This window comes from Camelus bactrianus, chromosome 16 (genome assembly GCF_048773025.1).
Source record: "Camelus bactrianus isolate YW-2024 breed Bactrian camel chromosome 16, ASM4877302v1, whole genome shotgun sequence".
NCBI classification, from domain to species: Eukaryota; Metazoa; Chordata; class Mammalia; order Artiodactyla; family Camelidae; genus Camelus; species Camelus bactrianus.
The window spans coordinates 29,124,228-29,147,233 of record NC_133554.1 but is presented as its reverse complement, the minus strand read 5'-3'; the positions used below and the strand labels follow the sequence as shown (position 1 = coordinate 29,147,233).

The following is a 23,006-nucleotide window of genomic DNA, read 5'->3' as shown; positions in this document are numbered from 1 at the left end:
CTTGATTAAATGTGGCCAAAGGACTTGAATGACATTTCTCAAAAAAAAAAAAAAAAAAAACAAGACACACAAATTGCCAACAAGCACATGAAAAGATGCTCAACATCACTAATCATAGGGAAATGCAAATCAAAATCTCAATGAAATACCACCTCACACCAATTAGAATGGCTATTATCAAAAAAAACAAAACAAAACAAAAACCAAACAATCACCCCAGAAAAGAAGAAGTGTTATCCAGGATGTGTAGAAGTTGGAACCCTTGTGCACTTTTGGTGGGAATGTAAAATGGTGCGGCCATTATGGAAAACAGTATGGCAGTTCCTCGAAAAAAAAAAAAAGAATCATATGATTTAACAATTCCACTTGTGGGTATATATCAAAAGAATTAAAAGTAAGGTCTGGAAGAGATCTTTGTACACCCATGTTCATAGCAGCATTATTCACAGTAGCTAAAAGGTGAAAGCAACCCACGAGTCCACTGACTGGTGAATGGGTAAACAAAATGTGGTATATACATACAATGCAGTATTATTCAGCCATAAAAAGGAAAGAAATTCTGACATCTGCTACAACGTGGATGAATCTTGAGGATATTACACTAAGTGAAATAACCACTCACACAGAAGAAACCAACCCAGATACTGTGTGGTTCCCTTCATATGAAGTACCTGGATAGTCAAACTCATAGAGACATGAAGTAGAATGGTGGTTGCCAGGGACTGCAGGGAGCACGGATTGGGGAGTTGTTTAATGGGCATAGGGATTTAGTTTTGCAAGATAAAAAGAGCTCTGGAGATTGTACGATAAGGTACATGTAATTAACACCATGGACCTATATACTTTACAATGGTTAAGATTTCTGCTGTGTATATTTTGCAAAATTAAAAATTAATAAATTAATTAAAAAAACAAAAACTTTCACTGGTGTCCCATAGGTTTTAGGGTAAAGACCAAAACCTTAATTAAAGTCTTCAAGGCTCTGCCTTACCCCACCCCTTCCTAACCTGCAGTCACACCAAATTGTACCAGAATGCCAGGCCACCCACCATTCCTGGGCTCATACCTTCAAAGGCTTTCCATTACTGTTGGTAAAAGCCACAGTCCTTACAGTGGCCTGCAAGGCCCTACATGACTTGGCTGCATGGAAACCTCACTGACCTCATCTCCTTCTCCTCACTCCTGCTCATTCCACTCCAGCCACACTGCTCTTCTTGCTAGTCCATGAATGCCCCATCACACTCCTTCCTCAGGGCCTTTGCACATCCTGCCCTCTCTGCTTCAAATGCCCTTCCCCGAGACAAGGCTCCACATCCTCAGATATGGACCACTCCCTTACTTTGTTCAGATCTCTAATTCTCAGTGAAGCTTTCCCAGAGCACCCTAAAAATATAACCCTGCACATGTTCCTATATCCCTTCCCTGTTTCATTCTTTCCCCCTTAGCATTTATCTCATATATTATATATTTTACTAATTTATCTTGCTATCATCTCTTTCCCCAACTAGAATGTAAGCTATATGAAGGCAGAGATTTTAGTGTGGTGTATTTACTACTGTATAATATTGCCTGGCACATAGTAGGTGTGTAATAAAATCTGATGAATGGATGGATAATGATGAGCGCTTCTTCCTTAGCTGTTAAGATTCAGCCCAAAAATGATGCTTTTCCTTATGTGGACTCTTCCTTTCGTTGTCCCCCCTGTACCCTACACAGGCCTTCAACCTGGCCCCCAAGGCATTCCACGGCCCCTACCTGTTCACAAGTCAGCCTCCTCCAGTAATAGACCTGTTTTGCCAGTACCTAGCACAGAGGTGGGCATGATATTACATGAATGAATGAATCAATGAATGAATTCATATATGGACCTGAGCTGGGGTGAGGTGGACAGTTGTATACACTAACTCCCCAGATAATGAGAAAGGAGCCTGTACCTTCTCTCCAATCTCTGTCTGGTCCCCACCAGGCAGCACCTCCAGGTCGGCTAGCAGGGCGCAGGCCTCCAGGGCCCGATGGTACCGCTTGGGGTCTAGGGCTTGACCAAACAGCACATTTTCCTGAAGAGTGCAATTCTGGATCCACGCCTGCTGGGGCACATAGGCCACGGAGCCCTGGCCAAAGGAGACATTTACCTTGAGGTTTGCCCAAGGCCTGGCCAAGCGTCCCTTCCCAGGAGTCCCTACCCCTCTCACCTTCATGTACACTTTGCCCTCCAGCTTCTCCATCTCTCCCAGCAGGGCAGACACCAGGGAGGACTTCCCACAGCCCACAGGCCCCACCACAGCCACTAGTGCCCCTTTTGGCACCTGGATGTCTAGGCTGGGGGCAAGGAGACCAGTAGCCCAGTCAGAGTGGGAATCAGGGTTTTGGTCCCCAACTTTCCACCCAGAGACACAAGCCCTCCTCCTTTTCAGATGCCACCCTGGCAAGCTGAGGCTCTTCCTGCTTTCCAGGCCAAGGGCTGTAAGGGGAGAGTGGAGGGGTGGGTTCTGCTATTGCTGTGACCTTTGGCCCACTTTAGGCAGCTGAGAAGGGAAGGAGAAGCTGATACCTGTGCAGGCTGGGGGGCAGGTCCCGGGCCCAGGTGAAGGTGCCATTGTGTATGGTGACAGCATAGCCTGGGAGGACCAAGGTGTACAGGGTCAGGGGGCCCAGGGCAAGGGGGAGAGCATCCCTGGGTAGGAGAGAAGTGTGGGGAGCCTTAGGGGAAGGGGCCAAGGGGAGAGTACAGGAAAGCTTGGGGGGTAGTGAGGAGGAAGGGGCAGGAAGTCCTGGGGCAGGAGCAGGGGGAGCCCTAGGGAAGGAAGGAAGAAAGGAAGGAAGGAAGGAAGGAAGGAAGGAAGGAAGGAAGGAAGGAAGGAAGGCAGGCAACAGCGGAGGCCTGGAGGAGGGACGACAGAGAGGACAGCAGAGAGTCAGAAGATGAGGAAGATGAGCAGAGAGTGAGGGCAGATGTGAGAAGAGGATGAAGAAAAAGGGGTCATAAGAGAAAAGTTAAATCTTAGAACAAAGGGTTTTCTGGAAAAAGGGCTGGGGCAAAGACAGCCCAGGTAGAGGCTGTCTGGACCTGGGGTGATGATCTTTCTTTCCACACACTGGGGGTCAAGTTCATCTTGGCTCAGGAAATGCTGGATCCGTTTCAGAGACACACTGATCTGCAGAAGGATGGGAGTCCGCCCTGGCATCTGTGCATTTCCCACCCCCACCCCCTCCTACTCTTACTGGCCCCCCGAAGTCCTGTGTGAGGCCTGGCCTCCTAATGGCTCAGATGCTGGTGCTAAGGCCCCTCTCATGACTGAGTCTTGGCTGGCTCCCACTGCCAAAGATCGGGTCCAGCCTGGTTAGAGGAATCTGTCTCCAGAACTGGGGCTTCCAGGGCCCCAACTTTACTTCCTCTGACTCGAAATGACCCCTGACTCTAATAACCTCATTCAACTTGGAACAATTCATCATAACGCCAAATGGCCCTCCCCTGATTCCAGTACCTCTCCCTGATTGTCCCTGGACTCTAAGTGACCCCAACACCTGCCCTAACACCAGCGGAACCCCCAGTCCAACCCTGCATTACCTGGGCCAGGTTGCTGATTAACTGGGGCAGCATGTTGAGGGGAATCTTTAAGATATTGAACAGGGACACGGACACAAAGGCCTTCTCAGCATCCAGCACGTTGTTCTGGTCCACAGACACGTACACCCCGAGGGTGATTAGGGTCACCTGGGCAGTGGTGGGGGTGGGTGTCAGGGTGGAGTCTGCTGGGTCCAGAGGCCCAGGCTGGCCAGGTGGGAGGTGGGAGGCCAGCCCAGGCTGGGGAGCCTCACCAGGAAGGGGGTGCAGATCCAGATGAAGGTGGACGTGGCGTGGAGGAAGGCAGACCGGCGCATCAGCCGGAGCTCGTCCTGCCGGATGCCCTCCACCTGCTCCAAGAAGCTAGGCTCCCAGGCATACAGCTTCAGCACCTTGATGCCACCCAGGATCTCGCTCATCAGCTTGATGCGTGAGTCCTTGAACTTCATTTGCTCCACCTACAGAGAGCATGAAAAGTGCACACCCCATGCCCCTCCCCAGACCTCTACCCACTGGGGCTCATGCACCGTATAGCCAGACTGCTCACCACTCTCCTTCTGCACTCCCTGCTGGCCTGTGCTGTAGCCCAGCCTGGACTGCCCAGCCCAGTCCCTCCTCTTCTCTGCTGGACAGAGTCCAGCTCCAGCCTCAGTGCCCTCTCACTGACCCTCTCAGGCAGCATCCTCTGCCTCTTCCCTGGGTTTCTAAAGTACCTTCCCATAAGGGTCCCAGTGCATGTATCCTGCCTCATTTAGACTTGAGTCTGAGGATACAGATCCCTTACTTCTCTTCCCCTCATCCTAACCCAGCGTGTGGCATGCCAAATCAATTTATTCATTCAATCCCAGTCTACTGAGTGCCTACTATGTGCCAGGTCATGTGCCAGACGTAGGGCCAATAATGATGACCCACTCAGACAAGGCCCTGGCTGTCATGAGGCTGACAGTCTGATGGGGGAGGCAGTCAGGAAGCAAATAGTCACCTGAATAAATGCTTAATAAATTATGAGGCATTTGTGAGAGAATAATGGGGTGCAGGCTGGGAAATCAGAATTTATGCTGGGAGGTGAGGGGAGGGAGGGAACTGAGCCAGCAAGGAAGGGTGGAGTGCATTCCAGGGAACAGTTTGTGTGGGAGCCCAGAGGTGGGCAGAGCTTCGTGATTTGGAGAAAAGAAAGGCCATCCTGGCAGAAACTTGGCCGTATCCTAGGTGGTGAAGGATTGAAAGGTGAGCAGGGGTCTGGTGGGTGGTTGTAGGGAGTTTGTCATCTATTCCACGCACAGTGGGAAGCTAGGGTAGACATCAGTACTGCAAATGAAGGACTGAATGACTGGCTATTTACACTCAGCACAATGTGTGTGTGTGTTGGGGGGAACTCTCATTATACCAGAAGATGCCAGTTTGAATCCTAGCTCTGTCTGATTCTGGATTGCTGTAGTCTCTCTGGGACTTGGCTCCAAAATGAGAATATTTCAAAAATCCTCTCAGGGTTGAGGACACAGTGAGCTAAGATTTGTCAAAGTGGCTTATAGCCAACTGTACTGAATAAGCAAGGTAGTTGAGAAGCCCCAGGCTAGTAACTGCCCTTCTCGAGGCACCTGGCCTCCTCCAGGCGGGAGCGGTGTGGTTGCTAGCACCCACCTGGAACGCTCGCATCTTCATGGCCACGGCTCCATTGAGCGGCATCAGCAAGATCATGAGAGCGATTCCCGCCAGGACGGAGGGACCCAGGTTCTGAGGAGGCATGGTGGGTAGATTAGATAAACAGACAGATAACCAAAGTATATAGACAGAACCTAACAGACAGAGGCCTATTGACCTGAAATGTGCAGATAGACAGGAAGCAAAAGATGGTGGTCAGCCAAACAGTTAGCGAGAAACAGACATACAGATAAAGCCAAAACGATGAAAACATCTGCAGAAACAGCCACCCATCAGATAATGACAACAGATAGCCACAAACAGGCAGACATACAAGGGTGTCCAGACACACAGGAAGGCAAATACAGACAGACAGACAATGGCGGCCAGTCACACTCCCCTTGCCTTCAAGGCCCTCTTCCCTCCCCTGGGTTCTGTAAGAAGGATAATCACACCAGCTGGAAAGACTTGATTGCAGTCACCAGCACCCTCGCAGTCCTGCCCCCCGACCCCCAGTATCTACAAAATCTCTTTTGTCCATTATGCAGTCCCTCTGCTGACCCAGAATATTTAACCCTTTCCTGTTCCATCTGAAGGAAGGTCAAGGTCAGAGGAAAGGAGCAGGGGTCAGGGTTTAAGAGTCACCTGCCAGAGGAAGTACATTGCCAGGATGATCTGCAGGGGTGCTGACCACAGCAGGTTGAGGAAAGGGACAACATCCATGAAGCGCTGGGCGTCCACTGACATAAGGTTGACAATTTCTCCCACAGTGGACTCACGTTTGACTGAATTGGTGATGACCAGAGCCTGAAGGTGGACAGCAGGGTGATGGACTTGGCCTGTGAGTCTCTCCAAAGCCCCCCAGGGATGGCCTCCCCAGCGCCCCAGGGCCCTGCTCCAGCTGACCTTTCTATAGATGACACCTATGATCCCCGTGCGAAACCTCAATCCCATCACAAAGATGCAGTGAAAATACTGGTGTAGGATCAGAGTCTGCATCACGGAGCACACGAACATCAGCCCGGCCACCAGGAAGCCCCACCAGGTGGGGGCCATGGGGTTTGAAATAAATCTGATGAGGATGCTGCACGGATAGGAAAGAGGCATGAGGGTGGGGAGTGCTCCCCTAGGCTGCTCCCTCTACGGCTGCCAGACCCTTTCCCCTCAGCCTCCACCCTGCCCCTGCCTCTGAAACCTCCCACCCAGACCAGGGAGCTCAGGCCAGAGCTGCCTCTAGACCATGCCCCTCCATCTTTGCTCCCTCCTGTCTCCACCTCCTTTCCCATCTACTGTGCCCCCTGCCTATCACTTTTTTCCACTTTTTCCCTATCTACCGTGCCACCAGCTTCACTGGCCTGCCTTCCTTGCCTCCTTGGATGATGTGGCAGGAAGAAATGCCACGCGTCTATTGATTAGACCTTCCTGCATTTCCTCTTGGGCTTCTGAGGGCTCTAAAGTCCACTGCATGACCACACAGACTCTTGTTCCTCAGATCCACCCTCTTCAACATCAGCAGACTCTGGTGCTGCCCTGTGACCCTCTCAGGGTCCCTGACCCACGTCCTTTCCCACAGTCCTCTTGACCGCTTCCCATCTGACTCATCCTTACTACCCATCTCAGCAGCTACACACTTCAGTCTTCCCACTGAAAACTCCCTGCAGACACTTGCTCTCCTCCTTCCACCCTGCCTCAGGAGAGGAGGGGCCCCTCCACCTCGCCACGCTGGATCCTGCCCCCCTGAACCCTGGCTCCCACCTGCCTCCTCAGGAACACGCTCCACCATTGGCCCCACTCCTCCTCATCTCCAGTGTCTCCATCTCCACTGGCAGCTCTGCACCTTGGCCTGCAGACATGACCGTCTCTTCCACATTAGGACACATCTCCCCTTGACCCCATTGAGCTACCTCTATGGTCATGGCCAGACCTCTTCTGTGGTGGGTTGGGTGTATCCCCCCACCCCCAGAAAGATATATTCAAGTCCTAACCCCTGGTACCTGTAAATGTGACTTTATTTGGAAACAGAGTCTTTGCAGATGTAATCAAAGTAAGATAAGGTCATATTGGAAGGACGGCCCCTAATCCAGTGACTGGTGTCTTTATAAGAGAAAAGAAAGGGGGGGTTGCACACAGAGATGCAGGTGCAGACAGACACACAGGAGGATGCCATGCAAAGACAGAGGCAGAGATTGGCATGACAAGTCTACAAGCTTAGGAATGCCAGCAACCAGAAGCTAAGGAGGCAAGGAACAGACTCTCACTCAGAGCCTCTGGAAGGAACCATCCCCCCGAGACACCTTAATTTCTGGCCTCTAGACTGTGAAAGAATCATTTCTGCTGTTTTGGCCACCCAGTTTTTGGTACTTTGAAACTAAAAATCTTTTTTTTTACAAGAAGTTTCTAGATCTTCACTGACCCCATCTGCAGTGCGGGTGCCCTGCTCTCAGGCCCCTCCCCTCTGCCTCAGCCTCTGCTCTTGACAAAGTCACCAAGGAACTCCATGTTGCCTTTCTCAGACTATTTTACTGGCCAACTTGCTTCAATGGAGGCCACGCCTGTCCCCAGAAGACTTCTCTGTGGCCTGCTGCACGATCTGGGTTCTTTTCCCCACTCTGGTCCCTCCAAGCAAGCCTTCTGCTCACCCCATATCTGTCAGAGTTCCCTGGGGGCTCTGTCTGAGGCGTCTGCATGGGCTCTCTGGGCAAGGTTAGCCACAGATGTGGGACACTGGGCTTCCACCCAGTGGCTCTGAAAACGCGATCCCCAGCTAGCTGGGAATTTCCCCTTGGTGGGCCCCACCAGCACCTCCGGCCCAACAGGGCCTAGTTGGAACTCACCACCATGTTGGGTGCCCGGTCTCTCTTCCTGCTGAGTTCCTCATCCTCCAGTCACCCAGCCCAGAGCCCAGGTCACATTTGCCCCTCCCTTTCCTTGGCACAAACACCCATTTCCAGAGAATAGTTCCAGAATCTTATCTCGTTACTGGCCTGGACTTTCCTCTGACCTGGTTGGCCCACTTCCATTGACCGCCCTACCCTACATCCCCAGCAATACTGGCAGGTCTTTCCGAAATGCAAAAAAGATGCCCCTCTTTGACTTCAAATCTTTCAAGGATTTCTTTGGCTCTCCCTCTCTCCCTTTGTTGTTCTGCCCCTCCCTCTGGTCACCCTCCCTCCAGCACTCAGAAGGACCTGGAATTCCTGAGTCATGCTGTCTCAGGCCTTTGTGACTTTGCCTGAGCTGCACCCTCCCCTCCTTCCTCACTGAGTTGGCTAAATGGCTGTCCTTCCAAACTCGCTATCCTCCCTGGCTGACAGGTGTACCCTGCTCCTTCCCAGGCTGGCTTCCTTGTTCCTCCTGGGCTTTTCCAGACACCGAAGTACACCTCTGCCCTCAGTGTACGCTAAGATTCACACATTGGTTTCTCCCATGAGACTTTAAGACCATATCTTGTTTATCTCTGTATTCCTAGTGTCTGGCACCGTTCTGGGAACCTAGGGGCTCAATAAATGTTCATTGAATGAGTGAATGCATGATGCATGAATGGAGGGGCAGGGGCTTGGAGGGCTCAGCTGCTAGGCTTCCTTCCCATCCCCTCATTTGAGAGCTCCTCCTAGTCTACGTCACTCATGGAGCCTGTCATCTGGGAAAAGCACCATCGCTGGAGTTCAGAGCGCTGGACTCAAATCCATCTTCACCAGCTGTGTGCCCTTCGCCAAGTCACTTCACCTCTCTGAGTTCCTATCTCCTCATTTTTTGGTTGTTGTTTTTCATTTTTCAGCTTCCTTACTTGTAAAACGGGAATAGGGGCACCTCTCTGCAGGACTGTTGGGAGGATTTAAAGAGAGAACATTCGCTAACATGTACACCAGGCTCCCGGCACGAGTACCCAGCAAATGGAAGTCGGATATGAACTGGGAACCTGAGCGGCAGAGACTCTGCCACTTGCCGCTGGTCACACTGAAAGTGGAGATAACCACTTCGGTTCCTGATCTGAGGCTTTTTCCCCTACATGTTGTCCCCAAGGCCAGCCAGCTGGCCCCCTGCCCCAGGAAGGGCTGCGTGGAGGACCTGAGCAGCTGTGGGTTGACAAAGGACAGCAGGTCCTGGATCAGCTTGAAGCACATGCTGAGGAGGAAGCTGGAGCTGAAGGTGGCCAGCAGGGCCCGCAGGAAGGAAGGCTCCCGGGCCTGGTGCTGGCCCCCGAGCAGCACCTCACCCTCGCTGGACTGTCTCTTCCCAGCAGCCTCTGCAGCCTGGTGTCTGCGGGGAGGAAGGAGTGGTGGGTAGGAATGGGCACGTCGGCCCTGTGAAGTCAAGGGCACCAGGGCTGGCAAGGAGCAGGAAGGAGCGGGGAGCTACCTTCTTGGCTCTCAAAACTGGAGGGGGACGGATACGACCTTCCAGCCGGGAATCCCCAAGTCTTAACTGTCACCCAAGAACTATACACCCAGCAGCTCCCCGCCTCTGACCCTCTCCCTGCCTCCCCAGGGCTAGCTCCAGGGAGGATGCTAATGGGAACAGAGACACAGGCAGGAATGGCTAGTGGCCTAGTCACAGGGGAGCTCAGTGGGGATGGGGTGAAGGTGGCATGGAGGGACAGAAGTGGTAAGGTAGGAAGACTGGGGACCATTAGGTTTTCCTTGACCAAGCCCAAGTCCCTGGCTCCTCCACAGCCGGTTGGCCATCAGGGGCTGGGGCTGGACTAGCACGGGATGTCTGGGCCCCAGGTTGCGAGTTATTCGGTCCTGGGGTGGGAAATGGATGGGGAAAGCGGACTCAGAGCCTCCGTTCTCTTGGCTGGGTGGTCGGCCAGAGATGGGCTTCTGGGTCCTGGACAGGAGGCTGCCAGTGGGAAGGCCCCTCTGCCAGAGGGTCATCTCCTCCAGCCCCTGCTTCCAGACAGGAAGAGACAGGATTGGGGGTTGGGGGGTGAGGCTGGCCCTCCCCCCACCCCTTCCGCTCCTGAAGGAAGTCCCTGGAATCTACCCTTCATGTCAGGTAGGACAGTGCAGTGGGGCCAGTCAGCTGAGTGAGGATTCTGGCTTTGCCACCACCAACTAGGGGACCATGGGTGTATCATCAAACCTCTGTGCCTCAGTGTCCTCATGAGTAATATGAAGACAACAGAACCTACACTGTAGGGCTGCCAGAGGTTAACTGAGTTAGTCTGCATGCTCAGGACTGTGCCTGGGACAGAGTGAGTGCTACAGAGGTGTCAGCCATTCTCCAGCATCAGCAGAGCTGGGAGAGCTGGCCCCACCCAGGCCTAAGCTTCCCACCCAGCACCACCTGCACCTGCTCTTCTCCCCACCCCTAGCCATGTGCTCTCCCAGGTCTGCCGGCCTTGACTGCAGGAGACCTGGCCTGTGTGAACGGGCACAGGGACCGGGGCAGGGGGGCCTCACCGCACTGCCTTCTCTTGCTGCTTCTTCCACTCCCCCAGCAGCCTCTGCACCACCATCTGGGAGCGGTCCTCCTTGTTCAGGGACCAGAGGTCCTGCAACTCCAGGGGCCGCTTGTAACCGAGGATAGCCATCCTGGAGTGGGCAGGCAGTACCACATAGGGTCAGAGTTTAGCAGCCTGGAGCTGGGGACCAGGTCTCCAGAGTGGAGGGTCTCCCTAGGGAGCTGTGGCCAGGGGAGGTGTCTCCTTTATTCCCACAGTGAGCAGGCTAGAGGCTACTGCCTTCCACCCCAAGCCTCCCACCTCCAGCCCCTTCTCCCTCCTCCCCAGAAATGCCATTGACCCCTGGGCCCTGGTGATGAGATTCATGCTGGCTGGGGCTCTGGGCGATGACAAGGCCTGGTGGGGGAGCCCCAGCCCCAGGAGCCTCCTCAGTGCAGTGAAATTAATAAGCTGTCACCCAGGTCACACACTTCTGCTCTAGATGCTCTGAGGGGCGGCCAAGGAAATGACAAGCTGCAAAGCTTATCCCTGACCAAGGAGCTGGGAGCTAATTAAGGTCTCCCTATAGGACCCTGGGCCTTCCCCATGGCCTGCTAGATGCAGGGCTGGCCTGTGGCCTGGGATCAGAACTGGGCCAGGCCTCCATCCTCAGCTGCCAGCCCAAACAGACCGGTTTCCCTATCCACACCTGCCCCATGCCCACTAGGGTTCATAGTCCTCAGGCCCTTGAACTTCTGGCCTGCTCCCCTTCCTCCTCATTCCCCCACTAACCCCCCACCCCCAGGCCCAGACTTGGGGAAGAGCCAACTCACTTTGTGAACCACCAGAAAGACAGGCGGGAGAGGAAGCCAGCTTTGGTCTCTGGGCAGGGGTTCTAGAATGTGCAAGAATGGGACAGGGGAAATCAGAAGTGCACACCACTCTTTCAAGGCGGAGCAGAGGGAGGAGGGTGCCTCATTCCTTCCTGCTCCAAGCCCCAGTTTGCAAACTATGGAGCTGACACGAAGATGGAAGGAACTGGAAGGGATGGAGTTGGGGTGAGGGCTGGGCTGAGGAACCCCCACTACCACCCGCCTCCATTAAAACTCACAGTGTCAAAATCCTTGGGGGAGAAAAGTGGTGGCTTCTCCCTGAAGCAAGAGAGGATGAGGGCGGAGAGGACCAGGGCAAAGTAGATGTAGAAGGTGGAGAAGCGGAAGGGGTCGGAGATCTTGCCCTGGGGGAGAATGGGGAGCAGCAGCATCATTTGGGGAGCCCTAGGCCTGTGATTCCTGCCCCAAGGAGTCTTTTGGGGCATCTGGCCCCTCTGGGGTAGGAGTCAGCACCTGTGGGGCACCTGGGTTCCCCACGCAGAGGGTTCTTGGAAAGGGGAAGGGTCATAGGGTGGCCGCTGGTCAGTGGGTACTTGCCCTGCTCCAGGCATCGTGCCAAGCACCTCATCTCCATCACCTTGTCCACCTCTCCCTACCAGGTGGGAAATCTTATGATAACCAGTTTGCAATTGATGAGATGAAGCTCCAAATGGCTAAGGGATTTGCCCAAGATCACAGTGGGAGTGAGTGGATTGCTCTGAGCCTGTGCTCTTAGGAATACACTTGACTGCCTCCCCTCGAGGTGGGGAAATGAGGAGACACTAGATTGATTGACTTCCAGTGTTCCTACCACCACCTCATCACCCCCCAACTACTACTAAAGATCAAGAGGAAGACTAGGAACTGAGGAGGGTGGGGGAAAAGGAGAGAACAAGATAATGGGATTCCAAGGGAAGCCAGAATTTTTGTGCATATCTGCACACATACGCTAATTACACAGCCACTGCTCTTGGCGGTGGTGGCAGCAGCAGTGACAGCGGCGGTGGCTGCATTCCCATGCACGTCAACAAGGACTGTGTCTTGCCGCTTCCCGTGGGTTACACTGGTCCTCACCCACCCCTGCCCCAGTCTGCTTCCCAGCAAAGATGCAACAAGTAAGGGATGACACAAAAGGACTGAACAGCAGAAGAGGCCCTGGGAGCTGGGGAGGGACAGAGGGGAGGAGCCTGGGACCCAGCAGTGATCTTGAGCCCTGGGGTTATCCCCGAGACAGTGCAGGACCTGACGGGTTCCTCTCTTCCCCTTACCTTTTCCACAGCTGAAAGGATCTTAGAACGGAAGGGGATGATGGCACAGAGCACACACAGGAACCAGAAGATGATGAGGACCCCTGAGGACTGCACCCCCTGCAGCCGCTCGTACTGGATCAGCAGGGTGGCCAGCAGCTGTGCAGGGAGGGCAGGGGAGGCTGGGCCAGATCACACACAGCTGGCCGGCCTCCATTCCTCCCCACCCCACATGGCCAGATGTTTCTGGGGTCATCCCCCTCCTCTTCCCACTCCTAAGGTGTCCAGCCTTCTCAGAGCCCATGGGTCCCCCATCACAATCCTACAACCCCCTGGAGATCCTCCCCTTCCCAGCTTCCCTGGTCCCACACTGACCATGGTGACCCCCACCACCAAGGGGGTGACAAAGAAGATGGGGGCAGGAGCCCAGCCATGGACCAGGCCATGGAAGGAGTAGAAGAGGTCAGCCCAGGAGATGCACCACAGCAGGACGCCCAAGGCCTACAAACAGAACACATGTTGGAGCCTGCATCTGCAAAGATAAGGACAGTTCCCAACGGGCAGGGGCCTTCACTCCCAAAACCACTAGACCTGCCCAGGCTTGCCCCCAAGGGCCAGGCTGGGCACTGGCCAGAAATTTCTCCAGGATGGGGAGAGCATTGCAAGGGAACTTGATGGAAATTCCTCAAGCAGAGACTACCTTACTGGGCTGCAGACCCAGTTGGCAGGCTGCCACGGCCCTGAGCACAAGGCAGGTGAGTCTAGGGAACTCTGTCTGGCCACCAAGCTGGACTCATTAAAAGGAGAACCTCCCAGGTCCTGGTCCCATCAATCCATAGGAAAGCCCTGGGCCCCTGACCGTCTTGAGCCTGGAGAGGCGAGAGAGGACTATGTAGCCTCGGTGGTGGCGCCGCAGGTAGAACAGGTAGCAGGGCAGGGCGGCCCACAGGTAGACGCAGGGCGCCCAAGCCAGCAGTGAGTTCTGGAAACAGGGAGTGAGGTCCGGGTTGTCTGTGTGCACAGACAGGTTGGAGTCCTAGGGACAGAGAGAACAATCAGCAGCAGCCTCCTGCAGAGGGGGGCTCACCCTCCAGGGAGGCGGCTGGGCCAGAGAGCTGCTCCGCGTGCTGTCGGTGTCGGAAGGTGTGTGAACATCGAGGCTGAGTGTGCAAACGAGCAGGTGTAGTCCCGAGTGTGAGCTCTCCCAGGGGGCTGAGGGTGCCCCCATCTCCTCTTTTCCTCATATCCTCTTTCTCTAATTGAGGTATAATTTGGGTACAATACACTGCACTCATTTAAAGTGCACAATCCAGTGAGTACAGTCGTGCACACCAGCAGAACCACCACCACAATAAAGACACAGAATATTCCATCATTCCATGAGTTCCTTAGCACCCCGCTGCCACCCATCCCTCCCCGGCAACCACTGACCTGCTTTCTGTCATTCTGGATTTCCACTTTTTAAAAATCAATTTTAAATGTTATCAAAGCAATCTATGCACATGGTTGAAGAGCCCACTTCCTCTCTAAGCCTCTCCCAGCGAAGGGATAGGGAGCTTCTCTGAGCTTTAATTACCTCTCCTTTAAAATGGGGGAGGCCATCCCCTGCCCCACCTACCTCACTGGGTGGGTGTAACTCAGAGGGGCAAGGGGATGTGGAGGGAACACTGTAAACAAAGTCTAGGGTGACCAGTCATCCCAGTTTGCATAGGACTGTCCTGGTTCTAGCACTAAAAGTCTGCGGTCCTGGGGAACCACTGAGTCCAGACAAGACCCCCTCTTGTCTTTGAATGTTAACTCCAACTAAGAACTTTTTTGGAAGGAGATGGGGGAAAGCATTCAAACACATGTTTTACTGAGACTGTTTCTCCCAAGGTTACCAATGAATTAATCTTTTTTTCCCTCTTCTTGCAAAGTATTAGACATTCTTTACAGAAAGCTCAGAAAATATAAATAAGTAAAAAACAAAACAAAACCTCACCCACAGTCCTATCTGCCTAGAGACAATGCTTAACATGAGAGGATATAACCCCTACCTTTTTATTGCCAGCTTAAATAATTATCATTTTTATTTTTGTCAAAGTTACATATGCACATAATTTTCAAAGTCCAACTGTGAAAAAGAAAATAATACCCTGCTTCATCACTCCCTACCCCAGTTCCATTTTCCAGGGGCAAATATATGTTCAAATATGCTAACTCTGTCTCGGTAGCTACGTCCATATTTTTATGCAATTAATGCTTTTATAGCACCATGTGATTCGCTGATATCTGATAATCACTATTTTCTTTTGTTTTCAAAGGTGAGGTTATACCTCTCTCACATCCTCTCCACTTGAATTCCCTTGACCTTCCAGTGTAGAAACATAGGCTTTTGTTAAATGAATATTCAGAGTTTACATTTTTTTGACTAGGTAAATATTGTTCATTGCAAAGTTCACTACAACTGGCTTTACTTCTTTCAAACTGTGTGACCCTGGGCAAGATGTTTAACCTTCACCTCTTCTGGGCCTTAGTTTCTCAAAGGTAACACTGGGATGATAACGTCCCCCACTGGGCCTCCCCCACCGGGCCCCTCCCACTTAGCCCCTCAACCATCAAACTAGCCCAGGCCCTCACCTCTTCCTGAGCAACTTCCGTGGGGTTCTGGTCTCTTCCCTTCCATGCCCCATGGGCCCAGATGCCTGCCCACACTCTCCCGGCCTTCCCCTTGCTCCCAGTCTTTCCTTCTAACTTCCTTTGCAGGATCCCTTTTGGCATCAGAGTGCCCCAGAGCTCAGTCCTTCCTTCTTCTCCACTTCCTTCTCCATCTGCACTCACCCCCGGCAGTCTCATCCAGATGCTAACGACCCCCAAGTTTCTCTCTCTAACCCACCATTCTCCAAACTTCCAACTCTCTATCCAACTGCCAACTGGACATCTCAAACTTACACACCTTACAAGTTCTTACAGGGCCCTCCCTCCACAGGGTCCCTTCCCCCTAGCCTGAGACCTCTTTCACCGCCTCTCCTGCATCACTCCAGCCAATGTCTCCCTTGCTGTTCCTGCACATAACAGGCATGTTCCTGCCTTAGATGCCATCCAGATAGCCGACCCAAAGCCACCCCTAACTCAGACCAGCCACTCTTTAGGCCTGGGGTGAACTGCCGACCTCTCTGGGCCCAGCCAGAGCTTCACTTCCTATAGAAAGCATTTCCAAGGCACCCCAGCCTCCAATAGGGCTTTTCCTTGCTTTACTCAGTATGGCCTTGGTAGCCAGGTAAGTGACTGTCACCTGGGAGTGGTGAAGGCCCCTTATGTTTCAGTAGCATTTTATTACAGTGCTTATGTGGTCATTATCTGTTAATTTTTCAGAACAACTTCCAAAAGAAGAGAAGAGGAACAGCATGAGGCCCGGCTTGCAAAAGAAAAAGCAGGACCCACCTGCTCTGGCAACATGTCCAAGGATTCCTGGCAGTAAGGAGCTGGGACGGGCACCAGGCCTTGTAACACGGAGCGGGGGTTTCTCCCACCCAGTGCTGCTTGGACCTGCCCCTGTGAACATATCCTCTCTCTTACAGCAACGTGAGCCCTTCAGGATAGACATTGAGTCCTACTTTCATTCCTCGCCTCTCCTGCCCGACCCCCTCCAACTTCCAGCACAGGGCCAGGTATGCAAAAGTGGCCCAGATATGGTCTATGCGTTGACTGACAAGGGAGAGTGTATGTAGGGGGATGGGAGCCCGACTTTGAAGGCACAACAGGGAATCACCGCTTGCATTGAGTGTGCAAGTCAGTGGCATGGCTCTTTGAGGCAGGCAGGGAGTGGCCACAAGAAGAACCAAACCCCGACACAGAGGACCCAGTGTGGGTTGCCACTTTGGTGCTGGGGAACTGTCGGTGAGCGCCTTCATCTGTCTGAACCCCAGTCTCCGAGGGTGTGAGTAATAGAGTAATGACAGCATCCCAGCCAGCTCCCTGCAGGGGGAGAATGAATAGTAAAGCATTTTGACTCCACAGGGCAACACTCGAGGAAGCAGGTGACCGAGCAGAGGCTGCTGGGACCTTGTTTTGGTTTCACAGATAACGTGCACTGTGGCAACAGTCAAGAGATCTTGGAGGTGTCAGGACCCAGGTGACTGCTTTAACCTACCAGGAGATCTGGCCTGGGCTCCTTCCTTCAGATACACATGTTCCAACTGGGCAGAGCCCTCCCCAGGAGACAGCAGGTACTGGCCCACGCCTGTGTCCCTAGACTGTTTACCCCAGAGCCTCAGCTAGGACAGCGATGGGACACATCACACACAACGTGCCCACAACTGAACTCCTGCCCATCCCCTCATCTCCAGCCTGCTCACCTGATGGATGGCAACTCTTTCCTTCCCCCAGGCCAGAATCCTTGGAGTCATCTTGATTCTTTCTCTTACATCCCACATCTAACCTTTTAGCAAAACCTGTCCACTCTACCTTCAAATGATTAGACTGAACTCTATGAAAGTGCTGTATCTGACTGTCCTTATCTTTAAAAAGGCATCTTCATCTGGATCTCCCTGATATGAGAGCTTCTCTCCCTCGACTCTCTCACATGAATGGTGGCGTCACCCCCCTCTGTTTTCCAGCTTCCGTTCCTGCCGCTGCCCAGAGGTCTCTTCCAGCACAGCAGCTAGAGGCAGCTCTTCAGGAAATCCAAGCCAGACCCTGCACTATGTCATCCCTGTGGTTAACACCTGCCAAGTGCTCCCCATTCCACTCCAAGTAAAAGCCAAAGTCTCCAAGTGGCCCCGTGACCCTCACTATCTGCTCCCCCATTTCTCTGACCTCAGATCCCCACCCCCTGATCAGCACCTGCCTTAAGGCGGCAGTGCTGTGCCTCCTGCTTCATCTCCTGCAAGTCTGTGCTCAGATCTCACCTTCTCCTGGAGGTCCACCCTAACCTTCCTAATTAAAACTGTAACTCATTCCACCCCCTTCCTGTTCCTGCATCCATTCCTGCTGGCCTGTCCCATTTTTCCCATAGTCTTTATCATCTTCTAGGATACTACAGAGTTGAGTTATTCATTATGTCTATTGTTTTCCTGTCTTCTACCACTGGCATATGTGCTTCATACGGTCAGGTTTGTTGGTTCTGCTGACCAGGGTATTCCCTACTTCTGTGAACAGTGCCTGACACAGAGAAGGCATTTCTGTGCATTTGTTCAGCAAAAGAAAAAAGAAAGAATGAACAAATGAATGAAGGGTACCCTCCAAAGCCCAGCTGTTGCAGCTGTGTGCCCAGGAGCTCAGAATGCTCTCCCCTTGACACCAAGGCACCCAACAGGGTCTCTGGCCCAAACAAAGTGAAGTGTGAAAGACAGGGTCCATGGAGGTCATTTCCTGGACCCTGTGACACTCCCTGCAATCCCGCAGGGCAGGATGGGTGATCCCTTCTCAAACCATCGGCCCCCCATTCCCAGCTGGGCTGGAAGCTGGGCCCACAGCCCCTCCCCCACTGTCACCCACACAGTTTCCACGGCAACAGCAGCTTCCTTAATAATGTGATTAAACAGCTGGATGGAGCTGATAAGGTCCAGCACCCAGAATGGGCCACACAGCGGAGACCCCTTCACGGGCACCAAGGCTGAAACCCCTGCAGACCCAAGCAGGACATAGGTGGGAGTGAGGACCCAGGAGCCCAGTGCCCCAGCTGGGCCACAGCTTGGCCAGGGACTTCCCAGCCCCTGGGGCCCCAGGCTTGTGGATAGCTTCTGTCATGAGAAGAGAAATGACTTCCTTAATCCTGTGTGGTGGGGAGAAGGGGTCAACTGACAAGTTCATTTATCTCAGCAGAAGTGGAGGTGCCGAAAGGGCAAGGGCCGACCTACTGTGTCTGAAACTGCAGCCTTTGGAAGGGCCTAGGGGTGGAGGGCGCCAAAATCTATGGCTCATGGCCTCACTGGCTGAAAGGGCCTTGCCAGCCAGCAACAATTTCGGTCATTTGAGCACCACTGTGTTCCAGGATTATTACTACGTGTTCACAACAGCTGGGACCCAGGCCTGGACAGTGACCGGCACCGGTTCACGTGGGCTGACACTGGACTTGAACCCAGGCCATCCAGCTCCTGAGCCCCAGTCCTGGTTCTACCACACCTCCCTACACTCTGTAGGGCTCCCACATGCCATCCCACCTTGGGGATAGAACACATGTGTCCAGATCACCTGAAACAGTAAAGATCTCCTTTCAGCCACACAGCCTGGCCTCATATCACATTCTTGCTGTGGTTCCCCTCCACACAGAGCTGAGGGGAAGGGGGTCCCATCACAGGGTAACAAAATAGCTGGCCTTGTGGGAACCACTGGACTAGAAACCTGAATATCCAGTTTGAAGGAGACATCCAATCCAAGGGTTAGGCACCCATTAGTACCTCCCACCCTCCCAGTTCAGCACCGCCTCCTGGACCCAGCACTGGAAACAGGACAAGTTCCAGGTGGGGGAGGGGAGGGGCCCCATCATACAGCAGTGACACAGGCAAGCCTCACCCTCCCTGTCTCAGGGATCCTGCTCCACCTGATGCCCCTGGAACAGCCACAGGGAGGGGTGGCCACAACCTGAGTACTCTGATCCTGCCTCCTGGGAGGGTCAGCTGGCAGGCCCTGCTGGGACCTCCCTCCCTGGGGGCTGGCCCCATGCTCCCAGACCATTTCCTGGTCAGGGGACTAGCAGGCGGGCTTGGCAAAGCTCTCTCCCAAATGCCACTTCCCTGACTCACTTCCTTCCCTAAGTGACTGGCCCTTCAGACCAGGTCAGGGACAGTGAGGGAGCAGTAGGGCTGGCGAGAAGCCAGCCTGGGGCCACAAGGGATCAAATCTTTCTGCCAGAAGCCAGGACCTCAGAGGCTCAAAGTGGTCTAACACCAGCTTTGCTGCCACTAGATGGGATGGAGAGAAAGGATTCCAGCAGCCCTGGCCTGGCAGGGAGGACTGGATTCCTGGGGCGGGGGGTTGGGGGGGAAAGGGGGAGGGGCTGTGCTCCAGTAGCCTGAGGAGTGTCTGCCTCCCACCCACCTGCCTAACCTTAGGGGCCCTGCCTTTGCTGGTTTCCCCAAAGCTTTGGGGATCACTCTCTCCATTGAGAGTCAAAGTGCATTGAAATCAGAGCCTCATCCATTATGCATACATTATGGAGGCCACCTATTCAGGCTATGCAATGACCCAGGAGGAGGCTGGGGAGGACCCTGGTGCCCGGGAGCCCTGAAGTCTGGAGGGCTGTAGTCATAGTCTGCACCTCAGCCTGATGCAATCAGTACTAAGCAACCAGACCTGGAGGAGGCCCCTGGGCCACCTGGGCCCAGCTGGAACCCAGAGAGGGTGATTAATTTGCCCAAAGTCACGTAGCTAGTGAGTAACAGAATGCCACTAGCTGAAACAGAGCTGGAGACACAGGGAACTCCAAGGGACTAGGGCTTTGCCCCTACCTAGGATGGGTAAACAGCAAAGAGAACAGTGAAAGTGTTGGTGCCTGGCCATTGGGAGAACATAGGACTCTACCAAGAGCTGCTACTAGGTACACTTCATGTCTAAAGTGTGCAGAGAGCCAAGGAAAGAGAGATCTGGGAATCTCAGAGGAGGAACTGGAGAATCTCCCATTGGCCACATCTTCCCTCTTCCCAGTTGATCATAGAATTTCAGGGCAGGACCCCACCTCCTTCCTCTGTCCCACGTCTCCACCAGGTGGTCACTAACCATGTGCCTGCACCTCCCAGTGATGGGGAACTCACTATCTCTCAGGCAATCAGTGCCATTTTTGGATAGCTCTCTTGGTCAGGACCTTTGGATTTCTAAGCCCACATCAGCCTCCCAGGAAATTCCTGGAGCCAAAGATCAAAGCTAATTCTGTAAACAAGTCAACAGCCCGGGGCCTTCCTCTGTGCACTCTCTTCACCTCGGTGCTCCCCTATCTCCACTGCTCAGAGTAATCCTCCAGGCAGGGGGCAACGTGGTGCAGCAAAGGGACACATCTACCTTCTTCCTTCTAGAGACATCTCTGGCTTCATGACCCCTAGGCCATTTGTCACAGTTCATTCTCTTGGAATTTATTTCCATGAACTCCTTGGGAGTTCCAAGGCAAGCTCAGAGATGTCGGTAATCCACCCCAAAGTGGGTAGAGGAGAGAGAGAGCATCAAAGAAAGGATGAATCACTGGCCCAGTGCATGATGTGTGTGAGCGCACCACATGTGTGCACATGTCTGGGAGGTCATGGGTCCCCTTGGGACCACATTTAGATGGGACTGAGGCAGATGGATTTAGCCACAAATTCCCCAGCAGACAGCTAAAACGGGAGCCCCTGGCCTAACAGCCTGGCCAACCCTTTTCTTGTCGCTCTTCCCAAATCTCATACCTCCTTTTAACCTCATCTCTCCTTCTCTTTATTCCTCTTCCCAGGAATATCATGACCTGTCAACCACAGAGAGTTTTAAGTTCTCAAATCGTTTCACATTCCCTATTTTATTTGATCTCCACAACAATCTTGTGAGGTGGTTAGGAGATTGGTTATTTCCCCATTTTACAGATGGAAAAACTGAGGCTATGAGGATAAGCTTGTAAAAAGACTTGGTAGAGTAAACAAGTGGCCCAGAGGGACCACGTCTTCCTCTCCTACCTTTCATTCTTGGCCCAGGTACTTCCTGGCTGCCCTGAACTACTTCTCACAAGGTGGGTCACCTACAGGCCCCTAAGATAAAAGACTCAGGGACAAGTATACCTGAATAATATACAATGAAAATGAGACGCAAACTAGCACAGCACCAATGAGCAGCCCAGAACTCCAGGTCCTTTGAGGAATGGAGCTACAGCCGAGTCTCCATGTGGCTTGATTCTCTAGGTCTCAGACCCCGCCCCCTCTCTCTCAGAGGGTAAGCTGAGAACCTTCCTGCTTTCTCCTCATCCCACCTTCACTCACCAGCCACACTGGGTACAGCCTGGAACAGCTTTCAGGAGCCAAGAAGGTAATGTAGAAGATGGAAGGGGTTAAGACATTGGGGTCAGCTCCCTTGTCATTTGAGGTATCCACAGAGACCTCACTCCTTGGACCTAACATAGATGAGCTGACTCCCATGGACCCTGAGGTTCTCTGACGAGGTACACACAGCCCATGAGCATCAAGCCTTTCAGGGACTAGGGAGTCCAGAAGCCCAAAGTTTCACAGTCAGGCAGTGGGAAATTTGGACCCATAGCTCAGGGGCCCTGCTTCCCAGTCCAGCACTCTACAGCTGATTGTTGTATGACCTTAACAAGTCCATTCCCTCAGTTTCCCCAGCTCTAAAATGAAGGACCAGGCCAGCAGTTCCCAAACTCCAAGCTCTGACACTCTTGGATTCAGCAGCATCATGGAAGGGCAGAGCCAAAGGATCTCTACACTTGGAACAAGAAAGGAGTCCTGAGTTCCCCAAGTCCTGATTCCTCAAAGTCTGTCTCTGGACAGTCCTAAGCTCTCAGGGTTAACTGTCCACCCAGGAACAAGGGACCCTTGCACTTGAAGCTTGGTTTACAAGTCCTCTGCCTGGCCGAGACCTCCGACACTGTGACCACACCATGACCACATCAGCCAGGCTCAAGTAGGCAATGAGATGAAGTCACTCATGAGCCAAACAGGCAACCTCTGGACTCTGGAAACAAGTGACCAGCCAGGCTGGATGGCAGACAGGGTTCCTGTGGGGCTGGGCAAGAAGGGCAGCTACAGAGAAGTTGAACCATCTCTGATTAACCATTCAGTGACTCAGAGAAATGCGAGATCCCCAAAGATACTGTTTTACAGGTATTCCATTGCCCTAAATTTCAAAAAGCCATGTAACTTCCTCAGCCCAGCCCACACACATCCTAAGAGTGGGGTTCCTGACTGTATATACGCACTTACGTACACACAGGCACATGCACCCACACAAGCACCCACCCGTGCATAACACCAAGCATGCATGCATAAATTCTTAAAATGGGGAAAAGATTAAGAGATTGGGATTCAGAGGCCCTGGATTTGAGACCAGCCTCTGCTAGGCAGCCCCGAGACGACCACCACCAAGACCCTTGAATCTGAGTTTATCTGCAAAATGGAGACACACCACCACTTGCCTCCCAGAGCTGCAATGAATATCAGGCAGCTGCTGTGAGTAGGTTTTGAAAGCTGTAAGAAAGCTCTGCGGCTGTCTACAAGGAACACACCTGAGCTATTCTCAGGGTCTGGAGGCAGCAGCCTGAAAAGCAGCCTGATGCCTTAGAAAGGGATTGGGTGTGTGAAGCAAAAGGCCCGCTTTTCTCTCCAGCTCTGCTTTCCTCTAGCTGGGTG

At 53.0% G+C, this 23,006-nt stretch overlaps 1 protein-coding gene across 2 annotated transcripts in view; it reads right to left on the bottom strand.

Annotated features, from left to right (window-relative positions):
* Positions 1-23,006, bottom strand: part of ABCC3 (ATP binding cassette subfamily C member 3) — a 41,842-nt gene that overhangs the window by 18,031 nt on the left and 805 nt on the right. Inside the window, exons 2-17 of one of the 2 annotated variants that reach the window (XM_010949599.3) lie at positions 13,571-13,747; positions 13,087-13,212; positions 12,733-12,870; positions 11,704-11,829; positions 11,426-11,487; positions 10,612-10,743; positions 9,275-9,466; positions 6,113-6,290; positions 5,852-6,013; positions 5,207-5,299; positions 3,820-4,023; positions 3,569-3,715; positions 3,068-3,155; positions 2,552-2,618; positions 2,193-2,319; positions 1,935-2,111 (exon numbers count right to left, since the gene is read on the bottom strand). In XM_010949599.3, the coding sequence (XP_010947901.2) occupies positions 1,935-2,111; positions 2,193-2,319; positions 2,552-2,618; positions 3,068-3,155; positions 3,569-3,715; positions 3,820-4,023; positions 5,207-5,299; positions 5,852-6,013; positions 6,113-6,290; positions 9,275-9,466; positions 10,612-10,743; positions 11,426-11,487; positions 11,704-11,829; positions 12,733-12,870; positions 13,087-13,212; positions 13,571-13,747 (2,196 nt within the window). The remainder of the gene's footprint in view (positions 1-1,934; positions 2,112-2,192; positions 2,320-2,551; positions 2,619-3,067; positions 3,156-3,568; positions 3,716-3,819; positions 4,024-5,206; positions 5,300-5,851; positions 6,014-6,112; positions 6,291-9,274; positions 9,467-10,611; positions 10,744-11,425; positions 11,488-11,703; positions 11,830-12,732; positions 12,871-13,086; positions 13,213-13,570; positions 13,748-23,006) is intronic. The other variant, XM_074342808.1, reaches the window with a different exon arrangement.